This window comes from Chaetodon auriga, chromosome 9 (assembly GCF_051107435.1).
Source record: "Chaetodon auriga isolate fChaAug3 chromosome 9, fChaAug3.hap1, whole genome shotgun sequence".
NCBI classification, from domain to species: Eukaryota; Metazoa; Chordata; class Actinopteri; order Chaetodontiformes; family Chaetodontidae; genus Chaetodon; species Chaetodon auriga.
Genome location: NC_135082.1, coordinates 3,703,809 through 3,725,468, shown reverse-complemented (window position 1 = coordinate 3,725,468; position 21,660 = coordinate 3,703,809). Strand labels below are relative to the sequence as shown.

Below are 21,660 nucleotides of genomic sequence, written 5' to 3'. Positions count from 1 at the left end.
CAGTGTTAGTATGCAGGACTTTGAACATTAATGCATCACTTGAATTTGTCAAATATTGACTGTAGGACCACTGACATTAAGGGCATTATTAATAAATATAAACCAACACTATCAGCTCTTCCAGGTACAGATGCCCACCCAATCTTTTAATACAAGATGCAACTTCATTCAAAGACCAGACTTTATATTCTGTTCTGGAAGATTTGCTCATTTCCTGCAGATGTCAAATGCAGGTGAACCCCAATCAGGCTGAGCAGACATGGCTGAAACATGGGGGGGGGGGGGTCCTGATGACTTGCGGTCCAATCACATCCCAGCAGGTGACAGACACACTTGTCCATTCATTCAGACCATCGTGGCAGGATAACTCTGAACACGCCAAAAAACACCAAGCACAAGTTTTACCAGACAGCCCATACCAAAGTTTAGTGTCACACTATTACAATAAGCTTGTTTCAGGTCTTCAGTCAGGTTCTGGTAAATGATTGTTACTTAAACCTGTGCCAAAGTCCTGAGGTTTCTCTCCCAATTTTAAGATTCCACAGCAGAGAGGAGGAGGTCTCTGCCCTGGCAGTACATGATTGGGTTTACACTGGCTCTACACACTACATACAGAATACTGTGAATCCCCTCTGTATCCACACTGACAGTCATACATACCGTGGCCAGTCTTAGTTCTCTATAGGTATTTGCTGCCCCCTGCAGGACAGCTGTCCCACACACTCCTGTGAAGAAATGGGAGCCGTTAGTACAACCAGAAGCGGGCTGCTGATCACTGCTGACAGTCAGCTGCTATGCTCAGGGTTCAATGTTCACCATGGTGTTTTGTCTGCATGATGTGTTATGATTTCAGTCATCACAGCATGTAACATGACTGTTAAGATAAAAAAAGGTAGACCTGGTTCAGCCACACTCACCCTCAGTCAGCCTGCAGCATGACTGCCAGCTCCACAGCTCAGAGGCTGATGCTGCCTGCAACATTCAAGGGAAAGAAATGTTTGATTCAGACGTGTTTGCAAAGGCTTCGACTTACCATTTGTCTGATTTCTGGTAACCTTTGAAAGCACTATCAACTGACATGTCAAATGAGAACTGAGTCCTATTAAATTCAAGTCCTTGTAGTTCCAAACTGATTGTAAAAATCACAAATGAAACAGAACTGGGAAACAGCTGCAGTAAGAGCTTCAGGTCTGACTTCTAGAAGTTGGCTCCTCTTACTGGCTAAAAACTGAACTCTTGGAGAAAACGCATGATTTAAACCACACATGCAGACCTGTAGTTCAGTCTGAATGACTTTGAGCACAACACTGGTCAGAAAAAAAAAAGCACAGCTAAAATGCAACCTTCAACAGGAACTGGCAATACAATGGAAAGTAAAGCCAGGTTTTTCTGGGGTTGGGGTAAGGATTGAGCCTGGTGGCAGTGGGAGAAACATGTTGTACATCAACACCAAGAAGATGACAATCTCAAAAGCAGCCCTTGTGGTGTCACTACGTGAATGTGCGGCCCTGAACTAGGCCTGCCCTGCTGTCACATCAGGACAGGCCACTCTCATTGGGCCGTGCTCTGCAGCATCTCTGAAGCAGCAGACTCTAAAACAGAGCCTGCACCGCTCAGACCACATCCAGAGACTTCATCTCCCAGCACTGTAACACTGAGCCAGACACACTGTCTGGTCAGCTGACTTAGAGCTGGAGTGGAAGGGAGGGAACCACCAATAACAAAGTACAGCCTTGTGCAGAGGTCCATCACTGAACAATCTGTCCTGTGCGTCCTTCACTGTCACTGTGCTCCCCTTGTAGGTCAAAAGTGATCACATGCTAGCTTACACTTTGTTCTGTAATACGTCACTCACAGTCTGTGCTTACCTTTAGTCCCAAAGGCAAGGCCGGAGGTTAGTAACTACACTGCTCAGGATAAATTCAGGGAACAGGCTGATGCCCTTCTACGGCCCTGGCCAGCTATCCTTGTGTAACGGCTGGTCTCCCAGAATCTCCTCCATGCTCTTGAGAGAGCAAGGAGGGAGCAAGTGTCTGTGGCCACCACATGGAAAACCATTCCCTTTTTGGGGGTTGTATTGCTTTTGCCTCTCCATTGCACCAAAGCAGGTGTAACTGAGTCACAATCACTTGTCTAACTGACTTGGTGTTATACTGTGATGATTAAGTGTTCCCTTAATTTTCTGAGCAGTGTATTTCATGGTTGCCGTCTGCCTCAACATGTGTTCCACAGGGGACCCAGCATCTCTGAAAGGGATGACATGAACGTCACATTAGTGCAAAATGATGAAGCCAACCAGTCAAACATTAGTGGACAGTGGTGTACAGTGAGGATCTGTTGCTTGCTGTGAGTACACCCTTCAATATGGACTGCAGGGGAAACACTATTCAATTCAACTGTTGCATCAGCAGTGTTGGTGAGCTGTTCTTTGGCAGCACAGTTTAGCTGACCTTACAACTGCTCTAAGATGACAAATTGTTTATACATATACCATAGAGCAGCACAGAGCTATACACACTTTGGATTCTGGTTTCCTGCTTTGCCACATTAAAAATGCTGCTCTGTATTCACTGATAAAGTGGCCAGTCACACGTTTTTAGGACACAACTCCACCTCTCAAACAGCTCAGCTGTAGGTAAAGTCACTTTGTGAACAGGCAACATGACAATTTTAAATGCATTCTCTCATCTTAAAGCTTCCCAAGGACAGAACTCAAGGGAAGAAAGTTTGGATTTCAGTGCATGCACATATTGAAGTTTTTGAACATTTAAGGCGAGGACATTCTATACAGCAATCAGTGTATTCACATTTTTGAGAACTATATGTGCAAGAGCACGTTTTCACCACTTACCTCCTACCATCTAAATTATGCAGTATACATTTTATGAGAATAAAACCCATAAATGTCATTGGGAACCAGTAATGCCACATTTCCAAGTGAACCGACAGTTTTGTTTTTGGCTCGGGACCAGACACTCTACAAGGATGCACGAGGCAGCGTCTGCGATGTTTCAGTTATTTTTTAGAACAGTGTTCCTGAAAGGTTTCGGGCTGCTTGTCGTTAGCATTTCGCCGGTCTTGATACTGAGGATTGTATCATCCAGTCTGTGAACACTTGACTTTGTCTGTAACGCCTGGAGGTTTAATATTTCTCTTTTCAGCATGTTTTCTATCATTTTCGCCTGTTTTTTCTACCATTTGTCCACCGTCAACATTCCCAACGGTGAGCGGCACCAGTCCATTTTAGCTAACAGCAGCCAACTTTTTGCACTCACGAGCTTCATGTTGCGCACTTCCGCGGTTTTCTGTCCTGTAACGTTAACTCGCGGAAAAATTACGAAGCGTTTACTACATTTTCAAGATGTTGTCATACTAACTAACATAAACCCGCCATTCCTGCAGACATAACATAAAGCGTTTTTGTTTGATAGCTGAATTACACAACTTCGGGTTACCCGTTTCTCTCACTCGTGACTCGTTACTTCATCAAACAAAGTATATATTTTAACGTGAGCACACAAACACGTGAAATTCTTACCATATTTAACAGAAGGTCGGACACCACACTGCGACGCATGGTCCCAGGAGAAGAGAGGCAGAGCGGAAATCACGCATAAATTTATAAAGTGCAGTGTGCCGCTTTGCATTATGGGAACGGAAGCCCAAAGCTGTTGTCGACCAATCATCAGCCAGACACAGACCTGACGTGCTGAGCCAACGTGCGTATCCCCATTAATTGTTTGTCTTTATTTCTTTTGTTTGAGCGGACGCAAGAGAAAGTTTGTTTTCGTCTCTGTGTGGATCTTCTCTGTTCATTACACTTTATTTCAGTAGAATTTCTCCTGATCATTTGATTTTCTCAGAGAGAACACGAGAGAGAGGGAACATCATGCAGCTGAACCTCTTAAATATAAGATATTTAAGACTCAAATCTAAGATATTATATTATATACACATTAAGTTTGTTTTGTTTTCAGTAATGCTATTGTTAAAAATTCTATTCCTAAGCTTGTCCTGGTTTATTGACTGTTGTTGTCTTCTTTTGCCTGCCAGAGAATTTCCAGAAGAAGAAACATAAAACAATGCAAACCAAAATTCCTACTTATGAATATGTCCTGATTATTGAAGTTATTTATGAGCCATTCTCCCCTTGTCTGCCAGCTTTTACTGAGATGAGTGGAGACAGAGTGCAATTTGAAATCTGCCATTTAGAAGGAAAATGCTCATTTTGATGTTCATCTTTAGTTCACATTTAAGTTTTGTTTCTAATCAAATAGCTTCCACATAAGTTCCACTAAGTGTTTGCACTAATATTCAGAATTGTTAGTACATATGGACATAAGAGTCTGCATTACCAGCACACAATTAATCTTAGAAGACCAAACAACCATTGTGTGTGCTTGGTGCTACAAAACACTGAAGACAACTCAACATTTTTGTAACAGGCAGCCAGCTTTGTTTGACTTGTTCTCAGCAGAACAACACATATCCCAGCATCCTTTCCATAGAGTCTAACTACAGCACAACCAAACTTCCAAAATACAAAACTCAGTGGTGAACACATCACAACGATCGTCCAGTTCATCTCAGAAAACCATTATAGACAACTTCCGAAGACACACTGCTGTAGTCTATAGTCTCATAGTAAAGGCATTACATTACAGAATGGAAGACATAAATAACTCTTCTGTTCTTGTTTCTTACTGTATATGTGACATCCAGAACATAACAATTATATCCTTTAAAAAGAAAAGAAACAGGGGAAGAAAAGAAACAAACATTCAAAGAGTTAGTGAAGATGTCTAAAGCCATATCACCTTCATGTTGAAACAGAAACTTGGGCATATCTGAAGGAATCTCATGATGGCTGATATAAAACAGATGCAGTCAAATAACTTCCAGTGCTGTATGCAGCAGGTAAAAAGGTCAGCCAGTGTCAGAGGGTCATCATAGTTGGAATGGCTGAGGTGTAGTTTGCAGAGTGCACACTCCTGAAACAAAGAAGAGGAAACAAGTCAGAAAAAGATTTCAATTCAAATTTGTTTTACATATTGTTTGCACACTTGTATAACCACAAGTGTGCTTTCCAAAGCTGGCAGCTGAAATTACAGCCGTCCTCAGGAACAAGGTACATCTGAAATGGAATGTGATATCAAATTTATTCAACTAATAATGTCTTGAAAAGGTCAAAGTTAATCCAAAATCAATGTATTAAGGATTGGGTGAACTTAATCTCCCAAATGTCACCTCAGGGAAGTTTTTTTTAACCCACTTCAGCTATAAAAAAAAATAAATAAATAAAAAATACAGAATTAAAATCAGACCCCAGGAACGTCAGGATATCTTGAGCCACTTTGCAGATAATTCCCTGGCCAACAAGTCCTTCAAATTAAAACACAAAGCATGTTGTTTGTGATCGCCCTTTGTTTTCTGACCTGATCCTCAACCAGCAGGACAGCATCATCTGTCTGTGCCCTCCAAAATACTACAGTTCATGATTGCCAAAAGAACAATCCAGCAGGAACCTCTTGGTTAAGGTCATGGAGCAATCATGGTTGCACTGAGGCCCACACAGAGTGCTGACCTTCCTACAATAGAGAGCTGGCCTTTATGAGTGATTCAGATTGCCATGTCTGAACTGTGTTCAAAGAAAAAATCACATTATATTACACAAGGTACCATTTGCTTTATACCCAAAAATGTCACATAAAATGATGCTTCCTTAAATTTGGGACTTTTTCTGTAAATAAGAAGTCATTATGTTGTCCAGATGGTGACGTATCACCTGAAAGCCCTCCATGTGAGACAGAGAAGGGGAAGATCAATAAAGAGGCAGGGACCAACCTGTTAACGTTGAGGGCGATGATACTCTTGACAGGTGTACTCTTAGGACCAGGAACAGGACGGAAAATTGGCTGTTGATTGGTTGGTTTGGAACGGCGAATGACGTATGGATCAGCAGAATGTGTGGGATAAGGGTCAAACGTCCCTGCTTTCATTCCTCCAATCTAACACAAGATGCATGGACACAAAGACACAGACTGTTTAAAACGTACAGTAAAACAGAAAACTGAACCATATGACAGGTCAGGGATTTCCTGTAGTCCTGATGCAGTGCAGCACATAGAGGGATGATCACCTTTTTGCTTGGGGACGGGGGCTTGAAGGGGACCGGAGGGACCTTCTGTCCTGGTGGGAGGGACTTTTGTGCAGGTGGGAGTGGTCTGTCACTGCGGTATGGATTGCCTTGGAAATAATCTCGGGGATGAAGGTTGATCTTGAAGGGGCCGTGTTTTAACTTGGAGCGATGGATTGTTGCCTCCTTCTATACCATACACACATGAAAAAAGAGAGCTTCATTTTCACTCTTTCATAACTAAACGCTAAATGCTCAATGGTTAATAAGATGTCAGATGGGAGAAAACAGAGCTGTGGAGAGAAAACAGGGAGAAACTCTGGGAGATAAGTTACTGTGACTGACTTGTCCGGCTCGCAAGTTAACAGGTTTGAACCCTGATATGATCATCTGGTACATTTTCAGTAGCTCACCAGCTAACCCAGTACACAGTACATCACATCACTGTGTCACTAAGCTATCAAGACCTCAGATTTTTAACTAATGAAAAAGAAACACATACAATCCAGTTTTTCTAGTAAGAATGCAAAGTTAATTTAAGAGAAATCCTTGTTTATTACAACTTAGATCTTGTTTTTGTAGTCTTGGCCTTAATGTTTGTCAGTAATACTAACATTCACCAAGGTAACGGCTGTGAACAAACTGGATTTCTGCTGCCAAGCAGGCCAACCAAGTATTGGATTTTGTTTCAGCCACTTTGTTGTGAAAGTCTTACAGCTTTGATCGGCTTCATGTTTGGTTCTTTCCTAATGTATTAAAAAAGCCTCTGTTTCTCTTTCTAACTGTTCAGCTCATTTGTACTTTCTAGCTTAGTCTACTTTTACTGTAAGAAAGTAATCAGTGAAAAACAAAAAGAAAAAAAACACAACATAAATGGCCTTGAAAGCTCATAAAACTCAGCGTACAGCGTGGTCAGCAACCTGACACGTTGCTCTTTCAGCTTTGTTTCTTTGTTTATCTCGCTATACTGTTGGCCTGTTTAAAACCTGATTTGACTTTTTGACATCTGACCTCTTTTTGGAGATGCTGCTGTGTTCTCAGGTATTTCAATACTAAGGTGAGCATAATGTTATTAGACCCAACAAAATCATAAAAGAAGAGCCAAATGTGTAATAATCCAGAGTGTGTTACCTTCAGTACTTCTTTGGCTCTGTCATAGGGGTCTGAGGCATACAGCTCAATTTTGGACAGTGTCACATTGGGAAAGCTGCAGGAGAGAACATGGGATTTACTTCAGCTGCGCAAAATAAAGCAGCCACTTTGTGTTATTATCATGAGTTGGTAATAGTATCCTTGTCACAAAGTATGTTTTAAAAGAAATGAAGTATAATCCATATACAGTATTTAATAATTGAAAAGGGGTCTCAGTGCACTCTTTTCTCTATTGCACATTACTCCTCATTGTCTCGGCGACCTTCATATTGTCATAATTAGAAATTATATTTTAAAAACAGATCTATATTCCCGAAAAAGCTTTGAGATTTGAGTAATGAGTGCACTGGATATCAGAAAGTGTCCTTAAAACAAGGGTCACATAATTCTTATGCAAAATTTTCAAATTTTTGGTTATGTTGCTTACAAGTTTGTGCATGCATTTACTCCATCTAGTACTGTAGTTAGTTTAGTGCTACAGAAGAAAAAAGAAGTCAAAATATGCCCGTTAAGCACGTGAGCTACTTTAGAAAGAGTTCTTGCCATCAACCTGTAACCAGTGCCTTTCTTGGGAGGTGAGGTTACAATGTTGCGTCCAGGTGAGCGATGGGCCTTCCGGGCGACTGACAGTGGACTCATGGCTTCAACTGGTCCTGACAGTGTGCCAAAGTAACTACCTGAGCCACAGCTGGAGGCAGACAGACATCGAGGAATGGTGAGAAAGAGTCAATAATACAGTAAATTAGTAGATGTGAGACTGCACATGATTTTAGAAGTATGCCACATGATAGGAAAGCACATTTTTGTACAGAATCCCCTCATTCACTGTACTTATAATCTCAGTGTGCACATTTTGATGCTTGTTAATGTTTGTGGATGTGCTCTCTGCATGTGCCTGTGTGTTCTCTCACGGTGTCTTGACTCCATTACAGGGCAGGAAGGCCTTGCCCAGGTTTTTCTTGGCCTGCTGCATGCGGTTCAGTCGGGCCAGTCTCAGCGGGTCACTCAGTGCCTCACGTTCAAAAATCCTGTTGAAGGTCTTGTCGAAAAAGCCGCTCTGCAGAGCACATCGTTGTTTAGCGATACCTGCCTGCATCTGCCGGCTACGATAGGCTGACTCATTGAACGGACCTGCATATGGAAGGAAGACACCACACGTTTACATATACCCTGCAGTATTTTTGACAATGATCTCTATAGAGCGATACATGTGTGTCAGCAAACACATGAATGGAACTTAGAATGTATTAATGTGTAAGTAATGTGGTTAATGTGTGTGTCATCATCAAAGGGTCAGTTCCCCCATGTGACAAAAATCAGATTTACTGTACTACTAGTGGTACCAAGCCATGAAGAAGATGAATAGGTACTATACTTACGGTTTGTGAGTGGAGCGTATTTGTCACCTACAGAGATGTAGCTCATCTCTTTAAAGACACCCAGGCGCTCCATGTCACTCTTCCCCTCACCTGATGGCATCGTTACACACTGGAAACACACACACATACACTTGAGACACCTTTAACATAAGGTTAAAAGTTCTTATTTATTTAAAGCAGTTTGAGATGTTGGCCAAGATTCACTGACTGTAATGTACTGTTACTGTGCTCTTTAAATGTTTTCTTCACCCATATTCAGAGTAAAAACTTTTAATATGGTTATAAGATAGTTTAATTAAAAAAAAAAAAGATAAAATGAAAAAGATAAAATTAATTAAAAAACATGAACTAGTTAGTCAGTGTATAATCCAGTGTTTAAGTGTATGAAACTGTAAACTTGACAATTAAGTAGAAATATGACCTAAAACAAACATTATAAACATGGAGACTGACATGCATACAAATACAGGTCTAAACATACCTCTGGTTGACGTGTAGCAGTCACGGATCTATCTATCTATCTATCTATCTATCTATCTATCTATCTATCCATGTCTTTGTAGCTTTTCTGTGTCTGTGTATACAGGTTGGTTACCTTGGCGAAGGGGAAGTAAATAAACTGTGTCAAGCTAGAATGATTCTTCCTGGAAGGAAGGCAGTGTTGCCTTCAAATTAAAAGCAGAACATTTGCTTGATGAATTAAGAATTGTGTTCTACAATAAATAAATAAATAATAAATAATAAGTAATAGTAATAAGAAATACATTCATGATGGAATGAGACTATTGGACTTGAAATCTTGCCTTAAAAAGACCAAGTGGCTTTGTGTTACATTCTTGGACCTATTGTAAATGTAGCGCCAAAGAAATTTAGCTCAAGAATTTTAAAACTCATTAAGGTTCTCGGATCCATCATCACCATCTTAACTTCTGTGTGGATGCAATTATACCTCAAAAGACAATAAAACTCCTGTCTTTTGTGTTTTCCCTTTGTATGTGTGTGTGTGTGTGTGTGTGTGTGTGTGTGTGTGTGTGTGTATGTGTGTGTGTGTGTGTGTGTGTGTGTGTGTGTGTGTGTCATGGGCTTGGCCACATTGTCCCTCTCTTGGGACAAGTTGATAATCCTGATAATTTCCTGGTGCTAACATTGTGTTTTCATGTGCTCTCCCTTGTCTCACACCCTGGGTGATTAAACCTGCTGCCACCTGTCTGCTCTCCACCACCATAGCTTCCCTCTCTCTGGCCATTGTGGCCATCTCTCTCACTTAATCTTCTGTCATAATTCATCTGTCTTATAAGAACTTGGTATCAAACCTTTTAAACTACTCCTCACATCTGTGTGCTGCATTTGAGTCCACCTGGTTTCAACATTACAAGCACAGAGGGAGCTGAATGAGTAACTGTGCACAGCTCAAATACAATACAGGGAATCAACTGAAAAGGACTTCTGTCTGTGCAAATAACATGAGGAAACAATGGACCACCAAAATCTATTAGAAATATGACTCCCACCTGCTCACAATACATGAAAACTCTCGAGCAAATGACTCTTCTACATTGGGTTTGATTCACATGATTTCTCTTCAGAACATGACAGTGTCATAACACTGTAACAACTGATGATTGTGCTCTAAGGATAGATGTTAGTCCCTGGCAAGTCATAAGAGTTTTTAAAAGAACAAACACCATTAAGGCAACATGCCTTGATGGTGTCTCAGCTTTCCTTTTGAAAACGTGCATAGGAACCCACACAAGCCTCTCAGTGTCTATCTTTCACAGGTCTGTTGATTCCATCTCTCTGGAAAACAACAATCATTTCTCCTCTTCTTGTTCCTCTGACCTCTATTGTAATGAAGTGTCTGGAAAGTTGATGGGATAGAAACTGAAGTCAAACATAAATGGGCGGCTACATTCTTATCAGTTTGCCTATAAAGACAATTGCAGCACTGATGATGCAAAACTAACCATAATACACTTTAATTTACAACTCCCCAAGGTGTATGCCAGACTGCTGTTTGCAGACTTCAGCTCTGCTTTTAATACCAGGCAGCAGCCACAAATCCTTCTCAGTAAGCTCACACAGATGTCTGTTAACCCATATATCATCCTTTGGGATCACTCATTTTTGGCCAACAGGAGCCAGCAGGTGAACATTATATATAAATGATTGCACAAGCAGTCAGCCCAGCACTTTCTTTTGTCAAGTTTCCTGATTACACTGCCATCTTGGGACTTGGGGATAAAGGCAATGGCATATCTAGCTATAGTTTGGGGGTTAAAAAGTTTGTACAATGGTGTGATGACCATCGTCTCATGAACTGCTCCCGTCAGGTGGACGCTTCAGGGTTCAAGTTAAATACAGGAAAAAATATTGAATATGTGCACAAACTTGAATGCATTTTATGCCTATAATTGCACTATAATTCTATGTATTCTCATGTAGCAGCCTTAATGGTAAGAGTCTGCTCTAGCTCTTCCTAATGGTGGTTCTGCACAGCGACTATGGCCACAAGGTGGCAGGCCGGCCCTGGAAATAAGCGAAGCTGGCAATAAAGAGCTAAACTGCAAAAATCTTGAATTCTCTCCTCTACCTATAGAGGAGCATTGAGGTACAAAGATAGATAGCAATGTATGACAGTGTAGAGATGGAGAGATAACATACAAAGAGACACATCAAGAGTTGGTGACAAAAAGAGAGAGAGACAGTAAGACAGTCACAGAGAGTATGGACATATATCAAATAACAGAGTGACACAGAGATGTAGAAGCAGAGATGCCTGACTGTGACTGTGTGACATTGATTATCGTCTTTTTCTTTGTTCTAGTTTGGTACGTACACCAGGTAGAGTAGGGATCACTTTGTGGAAACTAATGGGGATCCGAATAAAGAATAAAGAGACACAAAGGGACTAGAATGGACAGAGACATTTAAGATATAGAGCAAGTGCCGTGGAGGAGAACAGAGCAAGGACATCTGACAACATGGACAAAGTGAGAGAGGTTGAGAGACATTGAGACAAAGGGGTTGAATCTCTATTGGCAAAACGTCCTTGGAGAATGGGGGAGGGCAGCTCAGCAGCAGCTGGGTCTCACACACACACGCACACACACACACACACACACACACACACACACACACACACACACACACACACACTCTGACCATCATGCATACATGCATGCTATATGTAGAGATGTTCAACCCAGTGCACAGCATGAAGCAAACACACAGAAATCTGTTCCTATCGAATGATAGTAATGTGTGTTTATTTATTTGTATTTATTTATCTCTTTCTAGTTCATATTTACTTCTTTAGATTTATTCGAGATAAATGACCTCTGTAGCTTTTTTTTTTTTTTTTACACTGCTTGTGTGTGAATGAGACAGTGTATTCTTGTGACGAATGTACCACAAAATTCAGTCCACAGTCCACAGCCAGTAGGAACGTGTGGTTGCCAAGTACAAGTCAGTGTGCAAAGTAACAATGTGTCAGTGCAGGTGTTCCATTTGTACAGTTTCATACACCAGAAACCGTGAAAACTCAACAGCTGGCGACACTCAACCCTCCTAATCTATGTTCATAAGTGCCATATAAATGCTTAATAAATTATTTCTAACACATTATAATATACTTGTGAGTTGGAAAATGCCACATGTGTGCAGTAGATTGAAATGAAAATAAAACTTTCAAGTTACAAAACTGAAAAGTTCTCCAAAACACCAGTTGGGTATGAATCAAGAAATAATTTAATTTGATTTTATGAAATGTAAACTTTTGGAACTCTTGTTGTTTGGTGGTTTAGGTGTGACCTGCACGGCATTTCAACCCACTGAACTTGAGCCACAGACGTGCCGTTAACCCCTGGGTCGATTAAATGTTTGCAGGCCTTGCATGAAAGCGTTATCGATCATTGACGGTTCTCTACAGATGAATCTGCCAGATGATTTATATGTCACTGTTTTAGTTTAGCTTCTGGCCGTGATGCCAAAGAGTTGAGTGGGAGGCAAAGATGTTGTGTTATGTATTTGAGCCAAAATCAGACGTCTTCAGTCAAATCTGAACACACAGACCTGAAACACTTGTGACTTAAACTTAATGAAGACAGCATCTACAACGTCCATAAATCAGCGTCGACATAATAGAGCTTGTCTGGGAAGATACGTTCTCTTGAGTCTTCTTCAGTAATCCTGTGATAGCTGCTAATAGCTAACAAAAAGTAACATCTGCATTTTGGAACATAAAACAGCATTCTGAACAAACGACTCAGTGCAGCACTAGGCATGCATTATGGGAAATTTGTCATTTGGAACTTTGCATTCTTGTACACACACACACAGATGCAAGCAGGAAAGTAAAAAACATGGAAGAGAGTGAATGTGACACAGATGGGGTCATTTCTAAGAGGAGAAAGACAAAACGAGGAGCTCAGACCTAAAAGAGGGGCTTCTGCTGTCGCGTGGACATGGCTTCGGTATGAAATATACTTTGAAAATGATGCTGCAGACAGTAAGGAGAGGCTCTTCTGACGAGAGCCACAGACAGTACAGTCGAGTGCTGAAAACAAACACCAGACTCAGATGTTGGGTTATGTTGTTTGCATCCATACTTGAAAAGTGTTTTCTTTTATATTTATTACAATTCCAATACAAATAGTCACTTGGCAGACGCTTTTATCCAAAGCAACGTACATATGAATTCACACGCTGATGGCACAGCATCAGGGGCAGTTCTGGGGTTCAGTATCTTGCCCAAGGATACTTCGGCATGTGCACTGCCGAGGCCAGGAATCAATCCACCGACCTCCTGATAGGTGGATGGTTGCTCTACCTCCTGAGCCACAGCTGCCCCATTTAAAGAGTAATATTTTACATTTTGGCATATACTTAACTGAACAGAGAATATAACAGAGTATATAATTCAGAATGTAATAAGAATTGGGCCTTTCCGCGTGGTCATTATGTAAGAACTATTTCTTTGAGTTTACTGAAAATATGTTGTGTCATGATATGTTTTATTATCTGAAAATGAAATAACCTGCATTGGAATATGAGATTTTAGTCATATCATACAGCTATTACCAAGTACAAAATTTAAAACGAAACAAAAAGTCGCTTATCACGGTAATGCTTTAATCACTTCTTGTTGGAAGTAATCAGTAAAGTAATTCAGTTACTTTTTAATGAGGTAACTAAGAACTGTAATTACTATTTTTCAGGAACTTGGCACTACAGCAGAACATCTGATGAAGGGTCTTCCTCATCTAGTGGCTTTAATTTTTTTCAGTTTTTCCTAGATGTTAATGTTAGTATGTTGCCAGATTACCAGAAACATTTCCTTCCATGAAAGTCAAATTTCAGTGACTTGATAAAAAGAAGAAAAAAGTAGAAGAAGAAGCAGGGATCCACTTTAAAACCGAGGGATATTGTAATTTAAATTACAAGAGGACCTGCCAGCTCATTGAAAAACAGTAATTGCAGCTGTAATCATTACTGAGGTGGGGGGTGAAAAAGTACCCACATCCATGCTCCAGTCACAATTTAAATCATGAGTCCAGGTGATGTTAAATCACATCTCCCACAGAAATAAATCCAGGCCGAATGGGGCTTTAGACAGTACCGAAAGGTTGAATGGAACAATTTCACAACTACGCCATAGACCCTTTATCCATAAAATAAAAACTGAACTGCCCACATAAAGAGAAGAGAAAGTGTTCAAACCTACAACAAGGTGGACCAGGTTGGCATGTCGTGGGCACATTAGGTGACATGTTTCAAATATCCTGCAGTCCCACAGCAGCCTAACGTTCCAAGGAACAGATGAGTTCTCTATTAACACCACATTTACTGCACTGGCCTAGCTGAACTGACCACAGCTTCAGTGACAGTGAAAGCATAGAGAGTTGGATTTATGGTCAGCACTCTGCCTCTCTCATGAGTGAAGGTGCTGTTCATAAAATGTGATGTTAACAGGGTGGACGTGAAGGTGCCATGTAAGTTAGCCGCAGCCAGCATGAACGTTCAGACATAAACTGCGCGCATGTGATTGTGTTTGGTTTGTTGATTGATTGTGTCATCATTCAAACTTCAGCCTTTCAGTTCCTTTATAAGCAGCCTTCCACCATGGTCAAAAGACCTGTGAAGATTGGGCAGTTTGTCCATAGTATGAAAAAGCAATGGCTCTTTTCCATGTCATTTTTGCACACATCCAGTTCAAGTCCTTTACTGGATTTGGTCCTTGGTTCATCTGTTGTTCACTTTCTTGTGTAACTCCATGTTGATGTTTCTGGTTGAAGAGTTTTAAAAATGGTTGCTGAAATAGAATGCTCTAAATACTTGACCAAAGAAATGTTAAGTGCTGTAAGGTCCACCCCCAAAGTTCCAGTACTTTTGGAGAGCACCACATCCCGAGCTGGGACTTTTTGGGAGTTAAAATAACATCCCTGGAACTTAACTGAGAGTTCCTTGAAAGGTTCCCTGGGGAAAGTCCCTGCGGCTGTGGTTACATATCATTTCATTACCATTTCAGTGAGGCTGTTTGAACATTGAACAGCTTCTCCTGGTGATGCTGGATACACATTTCTTGGGAAACGATGTACAAAAAAGTTCAATCCTTTACAAACATGACATTGTTTTTGCACATTCTTACACGTGACCTGCCATTGTAGTAATGGCGACTCATTTGTGTCAGCCCACAACCTGGATTTGACCACAAACATGAAAATGAAGCCTTCCTCCGCATGACTGGATGAATGCAGCACTCTCTGAGCTTCTGTTGGATTTGGTGCTGAAATTGGGTAAATACAGAGTCTAAATCCATTGCCTGAGCCATAAAATACAGACAGTAGACTAGTGATGAGTGTTGGTCTTTCATCTGATGAGTCCAAATGTGACATCTCCATGTGAGACCTCCATTGTTCAGTATTGTGTCATGGCCTGGGGCTGCTTCACTGATGTCAGAGCTGGTTATTTTTTCCATTGGGTCCATTGGCAGTCACAACCAGAATGACTGTCACAGTGTACTTGAGAGGGATCCCACTCAGTCAGGATTTGGCTACTTGGGCGAAGACTTGTGAAGAATGTAAGTGAAACAATTTTTTGCAAAGCCAGAGTGACTAATTACAAAACTGAGATATTCAGACTGAATTCAAAATGAACACAAAGCCACATGTCCAAATATCTCAGTACATTAAGTCCAGCAAATAACCGACTCAAGTATCTGTGTTAAGTGCTGCCTGTACAGAGTTACTTAGAGTTTGATCAGTAATTTGAATCCCATAAATACTGATACCAGCCTTCTAAGTTTCCTCCTGTCAACAATGCAGAAAATCCACCCCATTACCAATCCAAAAGGAAAATCATTGAAGAATTTGGCATGAATTGATTGTATTTTGGAACCAATCTGTTGAGTTTTAAATTGAAGTCTATATTAGAAAGTCTTACTTACAGTCTAAATTTGATTAGAGTACAGCAACAATCATGAGAAAACAGCACTGGGTATTCAGAGACACAAATAATCAAAATGACGATAATCAAAAACACGTGACTAACTAGATACCGGCGTCATTAGTATTAATGGAAATGTGCTGATGGGAAATGGTCACAGCTGATGTAACAGCTGACATTGGTCTATATATATGGTACATATATATGGTATATGTGGTTACTCCTTTTAGCTGTATGGTACAAATGATTAATAACATATCACCTTTGAAATGACCATATTCCATTTATTCATAGAAATCTAAAACAAATAACATTTGGTTCAGACATATAACCCCACAAGATGAACTGTAATGACTTTGGTGATCACCTGACATTTCTGGTGCTATAGTCAGGTAAGAATATCAATCTGTCCAACACTTCTGTTTCTGACTAAATACCTGCAAAACTGAAACAGTTCTTTGTGCTTAGTGCTACTATAATTAGCAAATGTTAGTATGGTAACATAATGAACTAAGATGGTGAATATGATACACAGTATACCTGATTAACAGCACCAAGTCAACATTTTTGTGAAATGCTAATGTTAGTATTCACCTCATAGCATTGCTGTGTCTATTAAAGCCTGACATGGTTCCAGCATGGCTGTAGAGTCCTGATTCATTTTCTCATCATGTCCAGACATTGTCCGTTTACCTTTCACACACACAGCACACAACAGGAGATTGTCTGTGTTATGTGTATTCTCACCTCCTGGAAATACTGTGTTTAGTTGAGGGTGGTTCCTGTGTAGACAATGCTGGAGGAGGAGGAGGACTCATCCATAATGATGACTGTTTTTCCACTGATATTAATACTACATGTATTTGGATATATCCACAAAATCAACAAAAGAGTGGAAAGCAATATACAGGCATGCAGCTACAGTCTGTGCGATGTCATCAACAAGCCCAACTCGCTTACTGTGAATTCTGCAGACAGTGACCTGCTCAATTCACACATGGGCTGGCAAGGTGAAGTCTGTTTAATGTCTGCTTCATTTTCAGACATTTGTGTTCTCACATACAGCTCCTCCGGTCAATGTACAGTCCCACAACTTATGGCAGTGCACTAAACTTCCTGAATTCACTTACAAAAGAGCACTGCACTGATTTAGCATTGCAATCCTGAAATGTTGATGGGCAGTTCAAAAAAGGATAAAAATCGAATTTGCACACTTCCTTGTCAAAACCTGGTGCCTACATCATCCACAATGCTCCTCGACCACTGAAAAACACTGGAGACACTAAAGGCTTTATACTACTTTTTTCATAAACAGTAGAATTCAGCACACGGACACACTTTGATGTGCAGTATTGGTGGAGTTCCCCTTTAAGTGTTGGGTCGACTACTGACTGAATCAGCAACCAACATTTCCACTGTTAAGCACCACCGCAAGCAGTATAAACAGTCTTTAGATGTTATGGAGTACTGTGCTTACAATTATCGGGAAGACAGTCATTATTGATTTTAAAATAAATGGAACAAAACATATCTACATCATAGCAAAATGTGAAAGAAAACCAGTTCATTGGTAGATATGAAGAAAAAAAAAAAAAACAGGAGACAGGGACAAAGGTCCCATGGCTGATTCAACCTCAGGACATTGTGGTTACAGGGTGTATCTTAACCAACAGAATGCCCCAGTCACTCCTGCTTTATTCAACCACCTCCTTCCCTTCACCCATTCATTTATCTATCCTCCATCTCTTTCTAAATCCATTAAGCAGTGGGACTCTAAGCAGTGTGTAGTGATGAGGAGAGATGGCAGCCTCTCTCCTCCACTCCACACCATCTTTTTACCTCCCAATAAATCACAGAGATTTTCTCACTTTCTCCATGCACTGTAGTAAAACTGAGGCAAACACTTCATTTTTTTACGATTCATACTGTATGTAAGAGGTGATGTGCTTCATGTTCAGATGTTCCACAGCAACATAGATTTACAGCATAATGAAGGTAATAAAATATCAGACATGCTGCTCAGCTATTTAGATATGAGTAAAGTAGTTTTTAGCCAGCAGGGAATTAGAAATGCAATTACATTATTGGATGCAACAGACTATATGAAGACAATAAGTTCCAATGTATTGTTTTTTTTCACACATTTTGTCCTGGTTAGCCTTCAGATTGCTTTTATTACAGTGGTTCCTGATAGCAGCCTGCAGGTCCTGTAATATAAACCTTGTTTTGTTATGCTCTATTGTTATTTGGTGCAACTATAGCACAACATTTTTGGAACAATGCCTGCTTTCTTTCTGAGTGAGATGGGAAAATTGATATCAATTTCATGTCTGCGCATTAGGTGAGGAGCAGGGGACAGATGTATGAAGAATGCATGCGTGCAAAGAAATATGTAAACAATCATAAGCTGGTTATTATAAAAGAAGCAGTGAGAATGTGTGCATACAAATACTTCAGACCATGCATACACAGAGCCAGCCATGAGTGAGGTGGAGATGGAAAGTAGGTGAGAGACAGAGTCTAAATAATAAAACATAGTTAGTGCAGGTTGTTAGCCAGCTTCTCTTCATTGCAGTCTACACACCAGTTTGTAAGAGTCCCTCAAAGGCGCACGTCTAAACATAATTTTGAGTTCATGTGGTTACCTTTTTCAGTGTTTTCTTGGAGGCGTCATTTTATTTTCCTGTATTTGTGTTCTTTTTATTTTATTATACCTTTGATTAAGATATAACAGCTGATGAACAGCACGTACATACAGTACGTAAACCTCGCTGGTGAGGTACAGTTGGAAAAAGGGCAAATATCCTTTGCCTTTCTTTTCAATGACAATAGATGTCAATAGACTGGTATGCTAACCATGATGTGTAAATAGATGTTTAAGGTTGTTCTATGTTTATGTCCATTCATATCTATCTGTGAGCCTTGTGCACATGCTTCCATTTCCACAGTACTTACAAATTAGAACCATGCATATGCACGGCTCTATAAATCTGCCAAAAACAGTTTTTATGCATCTAATCCCTGGATTTAAGATGTGATTAGCCTAGCTAATCATTTTGGAAGAGACTATCTGTGATTTTAGGAGAGTTATGTGCTGAAATCCTTTCATGGCAAACAACAGCCAGGTGCATTGATTGCTTGTTGTCACAGTGATGTTGCCAGGTTTGGTAAAATCGTGCCTGCACAGACACCAAAAGCAAAAGCAAATGGAGCAGAACTTTTCTAGCCAGAGTCTTTAGTGCTATTTGCTTTTCAGGTGATCAGCCCTCAGAGGTAACATTACAGTCATTCAATTTGGCTGTTTTCCTGTGAGTCAAGTTCAACACATGTGCAGTGTAAGGTTAAGATGGAAGGAAATTTAATATTTTCCAAGACCAATTACATGTTGACTATATTCACTGTCACTTACAATAAGAAAGCTCCCTTTGGCTGATGATTGGAAAGCAGTGTGACTGAAACCTGTCTAATCTGAAACTCAGTGGGCCCGGTGTGACAGTGTGGCACTTAAAATAATTGATTACCTTAAGTAATGTACTTTATGCCCTGGAGAAAATAACTGAGTCTAAAAAGAGATATAATGCAAATTGTAAATTTTACCAGGATGCTTAATGATAATAAGATGTTGACCTCATGCAGATGGTGTTGTTATCACTGTCCAGTGCTCCTTTTTATGACCCTCTGACCTTCACCTTTCTCTTCATCTCCCACTCTCTCTCGTTCCCTCTCAGGACAGTATGATGTCATATCTCAGTGCCTCCCCCATCCCATGGGACCATAACCAATCAGCAAAGTGCTGTCCCCCTACTGAACCTCTTAACTCTCGAACCTTCCCTCAAGCTCCTGACCTGTCACCTCGCCATTATCTGCCCAGCGACACCTACCACTGACACCCTCAGTGTGTACGTGTGTGTGTGTGTGTGTGTGTGTGTGTGTGTGTGTGTGTGTGTGTGTGTGTGAAGACCTTGCATAGGTGGCCAGATATGTGCTGGAGTGTATCAATCTGTTTGAAAATGTGAGCTATTGTACATGTGTGTCAGTGAGTGATGATCTTTTAGTCATAGTTAAAGGTCATAGGCCACATGCATAGTTTCTCCCTGCAGCAATAACCATTCAAAAAATGATACACACACACACACACACACACACACACACAGACACACACACACACAGACACAGACACACACACACACACACACACACACACACACACACATATATATGCACAACACACATATATATGCACAACACACAGATGACATCTTCTTCAGTATATGAGTGAATAGGGAAAGTCACTTCATCACACTTAAAGGTCTATTAATCATACTAAACTGTATGGTCCACAGGGAAGGCAGTGCGCACACACACACACACACACACACACACACACACACACACACACACACACACACACAGGTATGTTTCCACTAATTTTCCGGGACATTACATAGACTGACATTTATTTCTTAGAGACGTAACCACAACTTTAACCGCTACTGGCCTAACCCTATCCTGGTTACAGTGACACATTTCATCCAGTTTTTAGATGTCTTTCATACAGACTTAGCCAGTTTGCTTCAGGGTGGTGCTAGACGAAAGCCCATGAAGTGCCCAAAATGGAAAAAGGGATTATCCTCTGAGGAGCATGACGGTGCTGAATAAAGTTCATGGAAATCTGTCCATTCGAATGTTTTATTTGTTATAGAAATGGGAGAGATTTGGCCTGATGGCAGTGCTGGAGGAAAGATTAGAGTGATGACCAGAGACATCAGGATTCATCCCACTGGGAACTTAAATCCTTACAGAGAAAACTATTGGCAATTTTCTATTTTCTACTTATGCTTCTTGACTTGCAGTATTCACTTTTTATCTTACTATATTTATTGTTCCTTATATGTGAAAAGCTTCTTGGCAATAAATCTGATTAGGATTCTGATAAAAATCTGGATCTTGCTTTCAGAAAACCTCTCATGAGAAACGATATGGAGGAATTGTAATTTGGTGGTGGTGGTGGTAGAGGAAAAGGAAATGAGGCACACAAATCATAAAAATGAATCCTTTGGACGACCACGAACACACACTATCATCGCAAACTGGCCAGAGCTTGTTGAGATATGTAGCTTTGGGCTAAAGTGTTGAATGTCTGTAAATACAGCCTGCTATCACCCTGCACAGTGCATGCTAAAGTGTTAGCATGGAGTCCACTATCTCTACTCTCAAGGGTGGGATTACAGAAGGTCTTTTGTCTGTGTAAGTCTATAATAAGTAAGTTATCATTTCTCTGTGAAAGAGGGTATTTGTCTGTGAGAGCATGTGGACAGTGACACAGTGGTGAGAAGCTCACCAACCACAAGAGGTTACAAGTTAGCATGAAAGGTGCCAGAACAAAGACATGCACACAGTGTGAGCAGCACTCCTCTCCCACTCCCATCCAACTACTCTGTTTCTCATCCCGGCTTCTTCCCCACTCACATATGAGAGATTATCCATTCTGTGTTTCCTCCGCTCATGTCCACCTTCTTCCTTGTGTCATTTTACCAACATTTTTGTTGT

At 40.6% G+C, this 21,660-nt stretch overlaps 1 protein-coding gene, 1 long non-coding RNA gene and 1 other non-coding gene across 3 annotated transcripts; all 3 read right to left on the bottom strand.

The window, feature by feature from the left end:
- Positions 1 to 659: 659 nt before the first annotated feature.
- Positions 660 to 3,597, bottom strand: LOC143325452 (uncharacterized). The gene is made up of 4 exons (XR_013077536.1): positions 3,539 to 3,597; positions 1,869 to 2,246; positions 918 to 972; positions 660 to 725 (listed from the first exon to the last, which is right to left on the bottom strand). It is a non-coding gene; the product is annotated as an uncharacterized LOC143325452 (long non-coding RNA).
- LOC143326347 (small nucleolar RNA SNORA74) lies at positions 1,498 to 1,696 on the bottom strand. The gene has a single exon (XR_013077623.1). It is a non-coding gene; the product is annotated as a small nucleolar RNA SNORA74 (small nucleolar RNA).
- An 841-nt stretch (positions 3,598 to 4,438) lies between the features above and the next one.
- Positions 4,439 to 9,251, bottom strand: cfap96 (cilia and flagella associated protein 96). Its single transcript, XM_076739458.1, has 8 exons — positions 9,149 to 9,251; positions 8,668 to 8,776; positions 8,200 to 8,419; positions 7,839 to 7,976; positions 7,268 to 7,343; positions 6,140 to 6,325; positions 5,845 to 6,008; positions 4,439 to 4,991 (listed from the first exon to the last, which is right to left on the bottom strand). Exons 2-8 carry the CDS (start codon positions 8,765 to 8,767, stop codon positions 4,937 to 4,939), a joined length of 939 nt encoding a protein of 312 aa, XP_076595573.1. The 5' UTR covers positions 8,768 to 8,776; positions 9,149 to 9,251; the 3' UTR covers positions 4,439 to 4,936.
- Between the last annotated feature and the right edge of the window lie 12,409 nt (positions 9,252 to 21,660).

Bases quoted from the DNA above. Each gene is read 5' to 3' on its own strand.
- cfap96 (XM_076739458.1), bottom strand. From the start codon at position 8,767: ATGCCATCAGGTGAGGGGAAGAGTGACATGGAGCGCCTGGGTGTCTTT. The intron at 6,326-7,267 runs GTAACACACTCT...TGTATGGTATAG, and splicing joins GAGCCAAAGAAGTACTGAAG to AAGGAGGCAACAATCCATCG. The intron at 6,009-6,139 runs GTGATCATCCCT...ATCTTGTGTTAG, and splicing joins CCCCGTCCCCAAGCAAAAAG to ATTGGAGGAATGAAAGCAGG.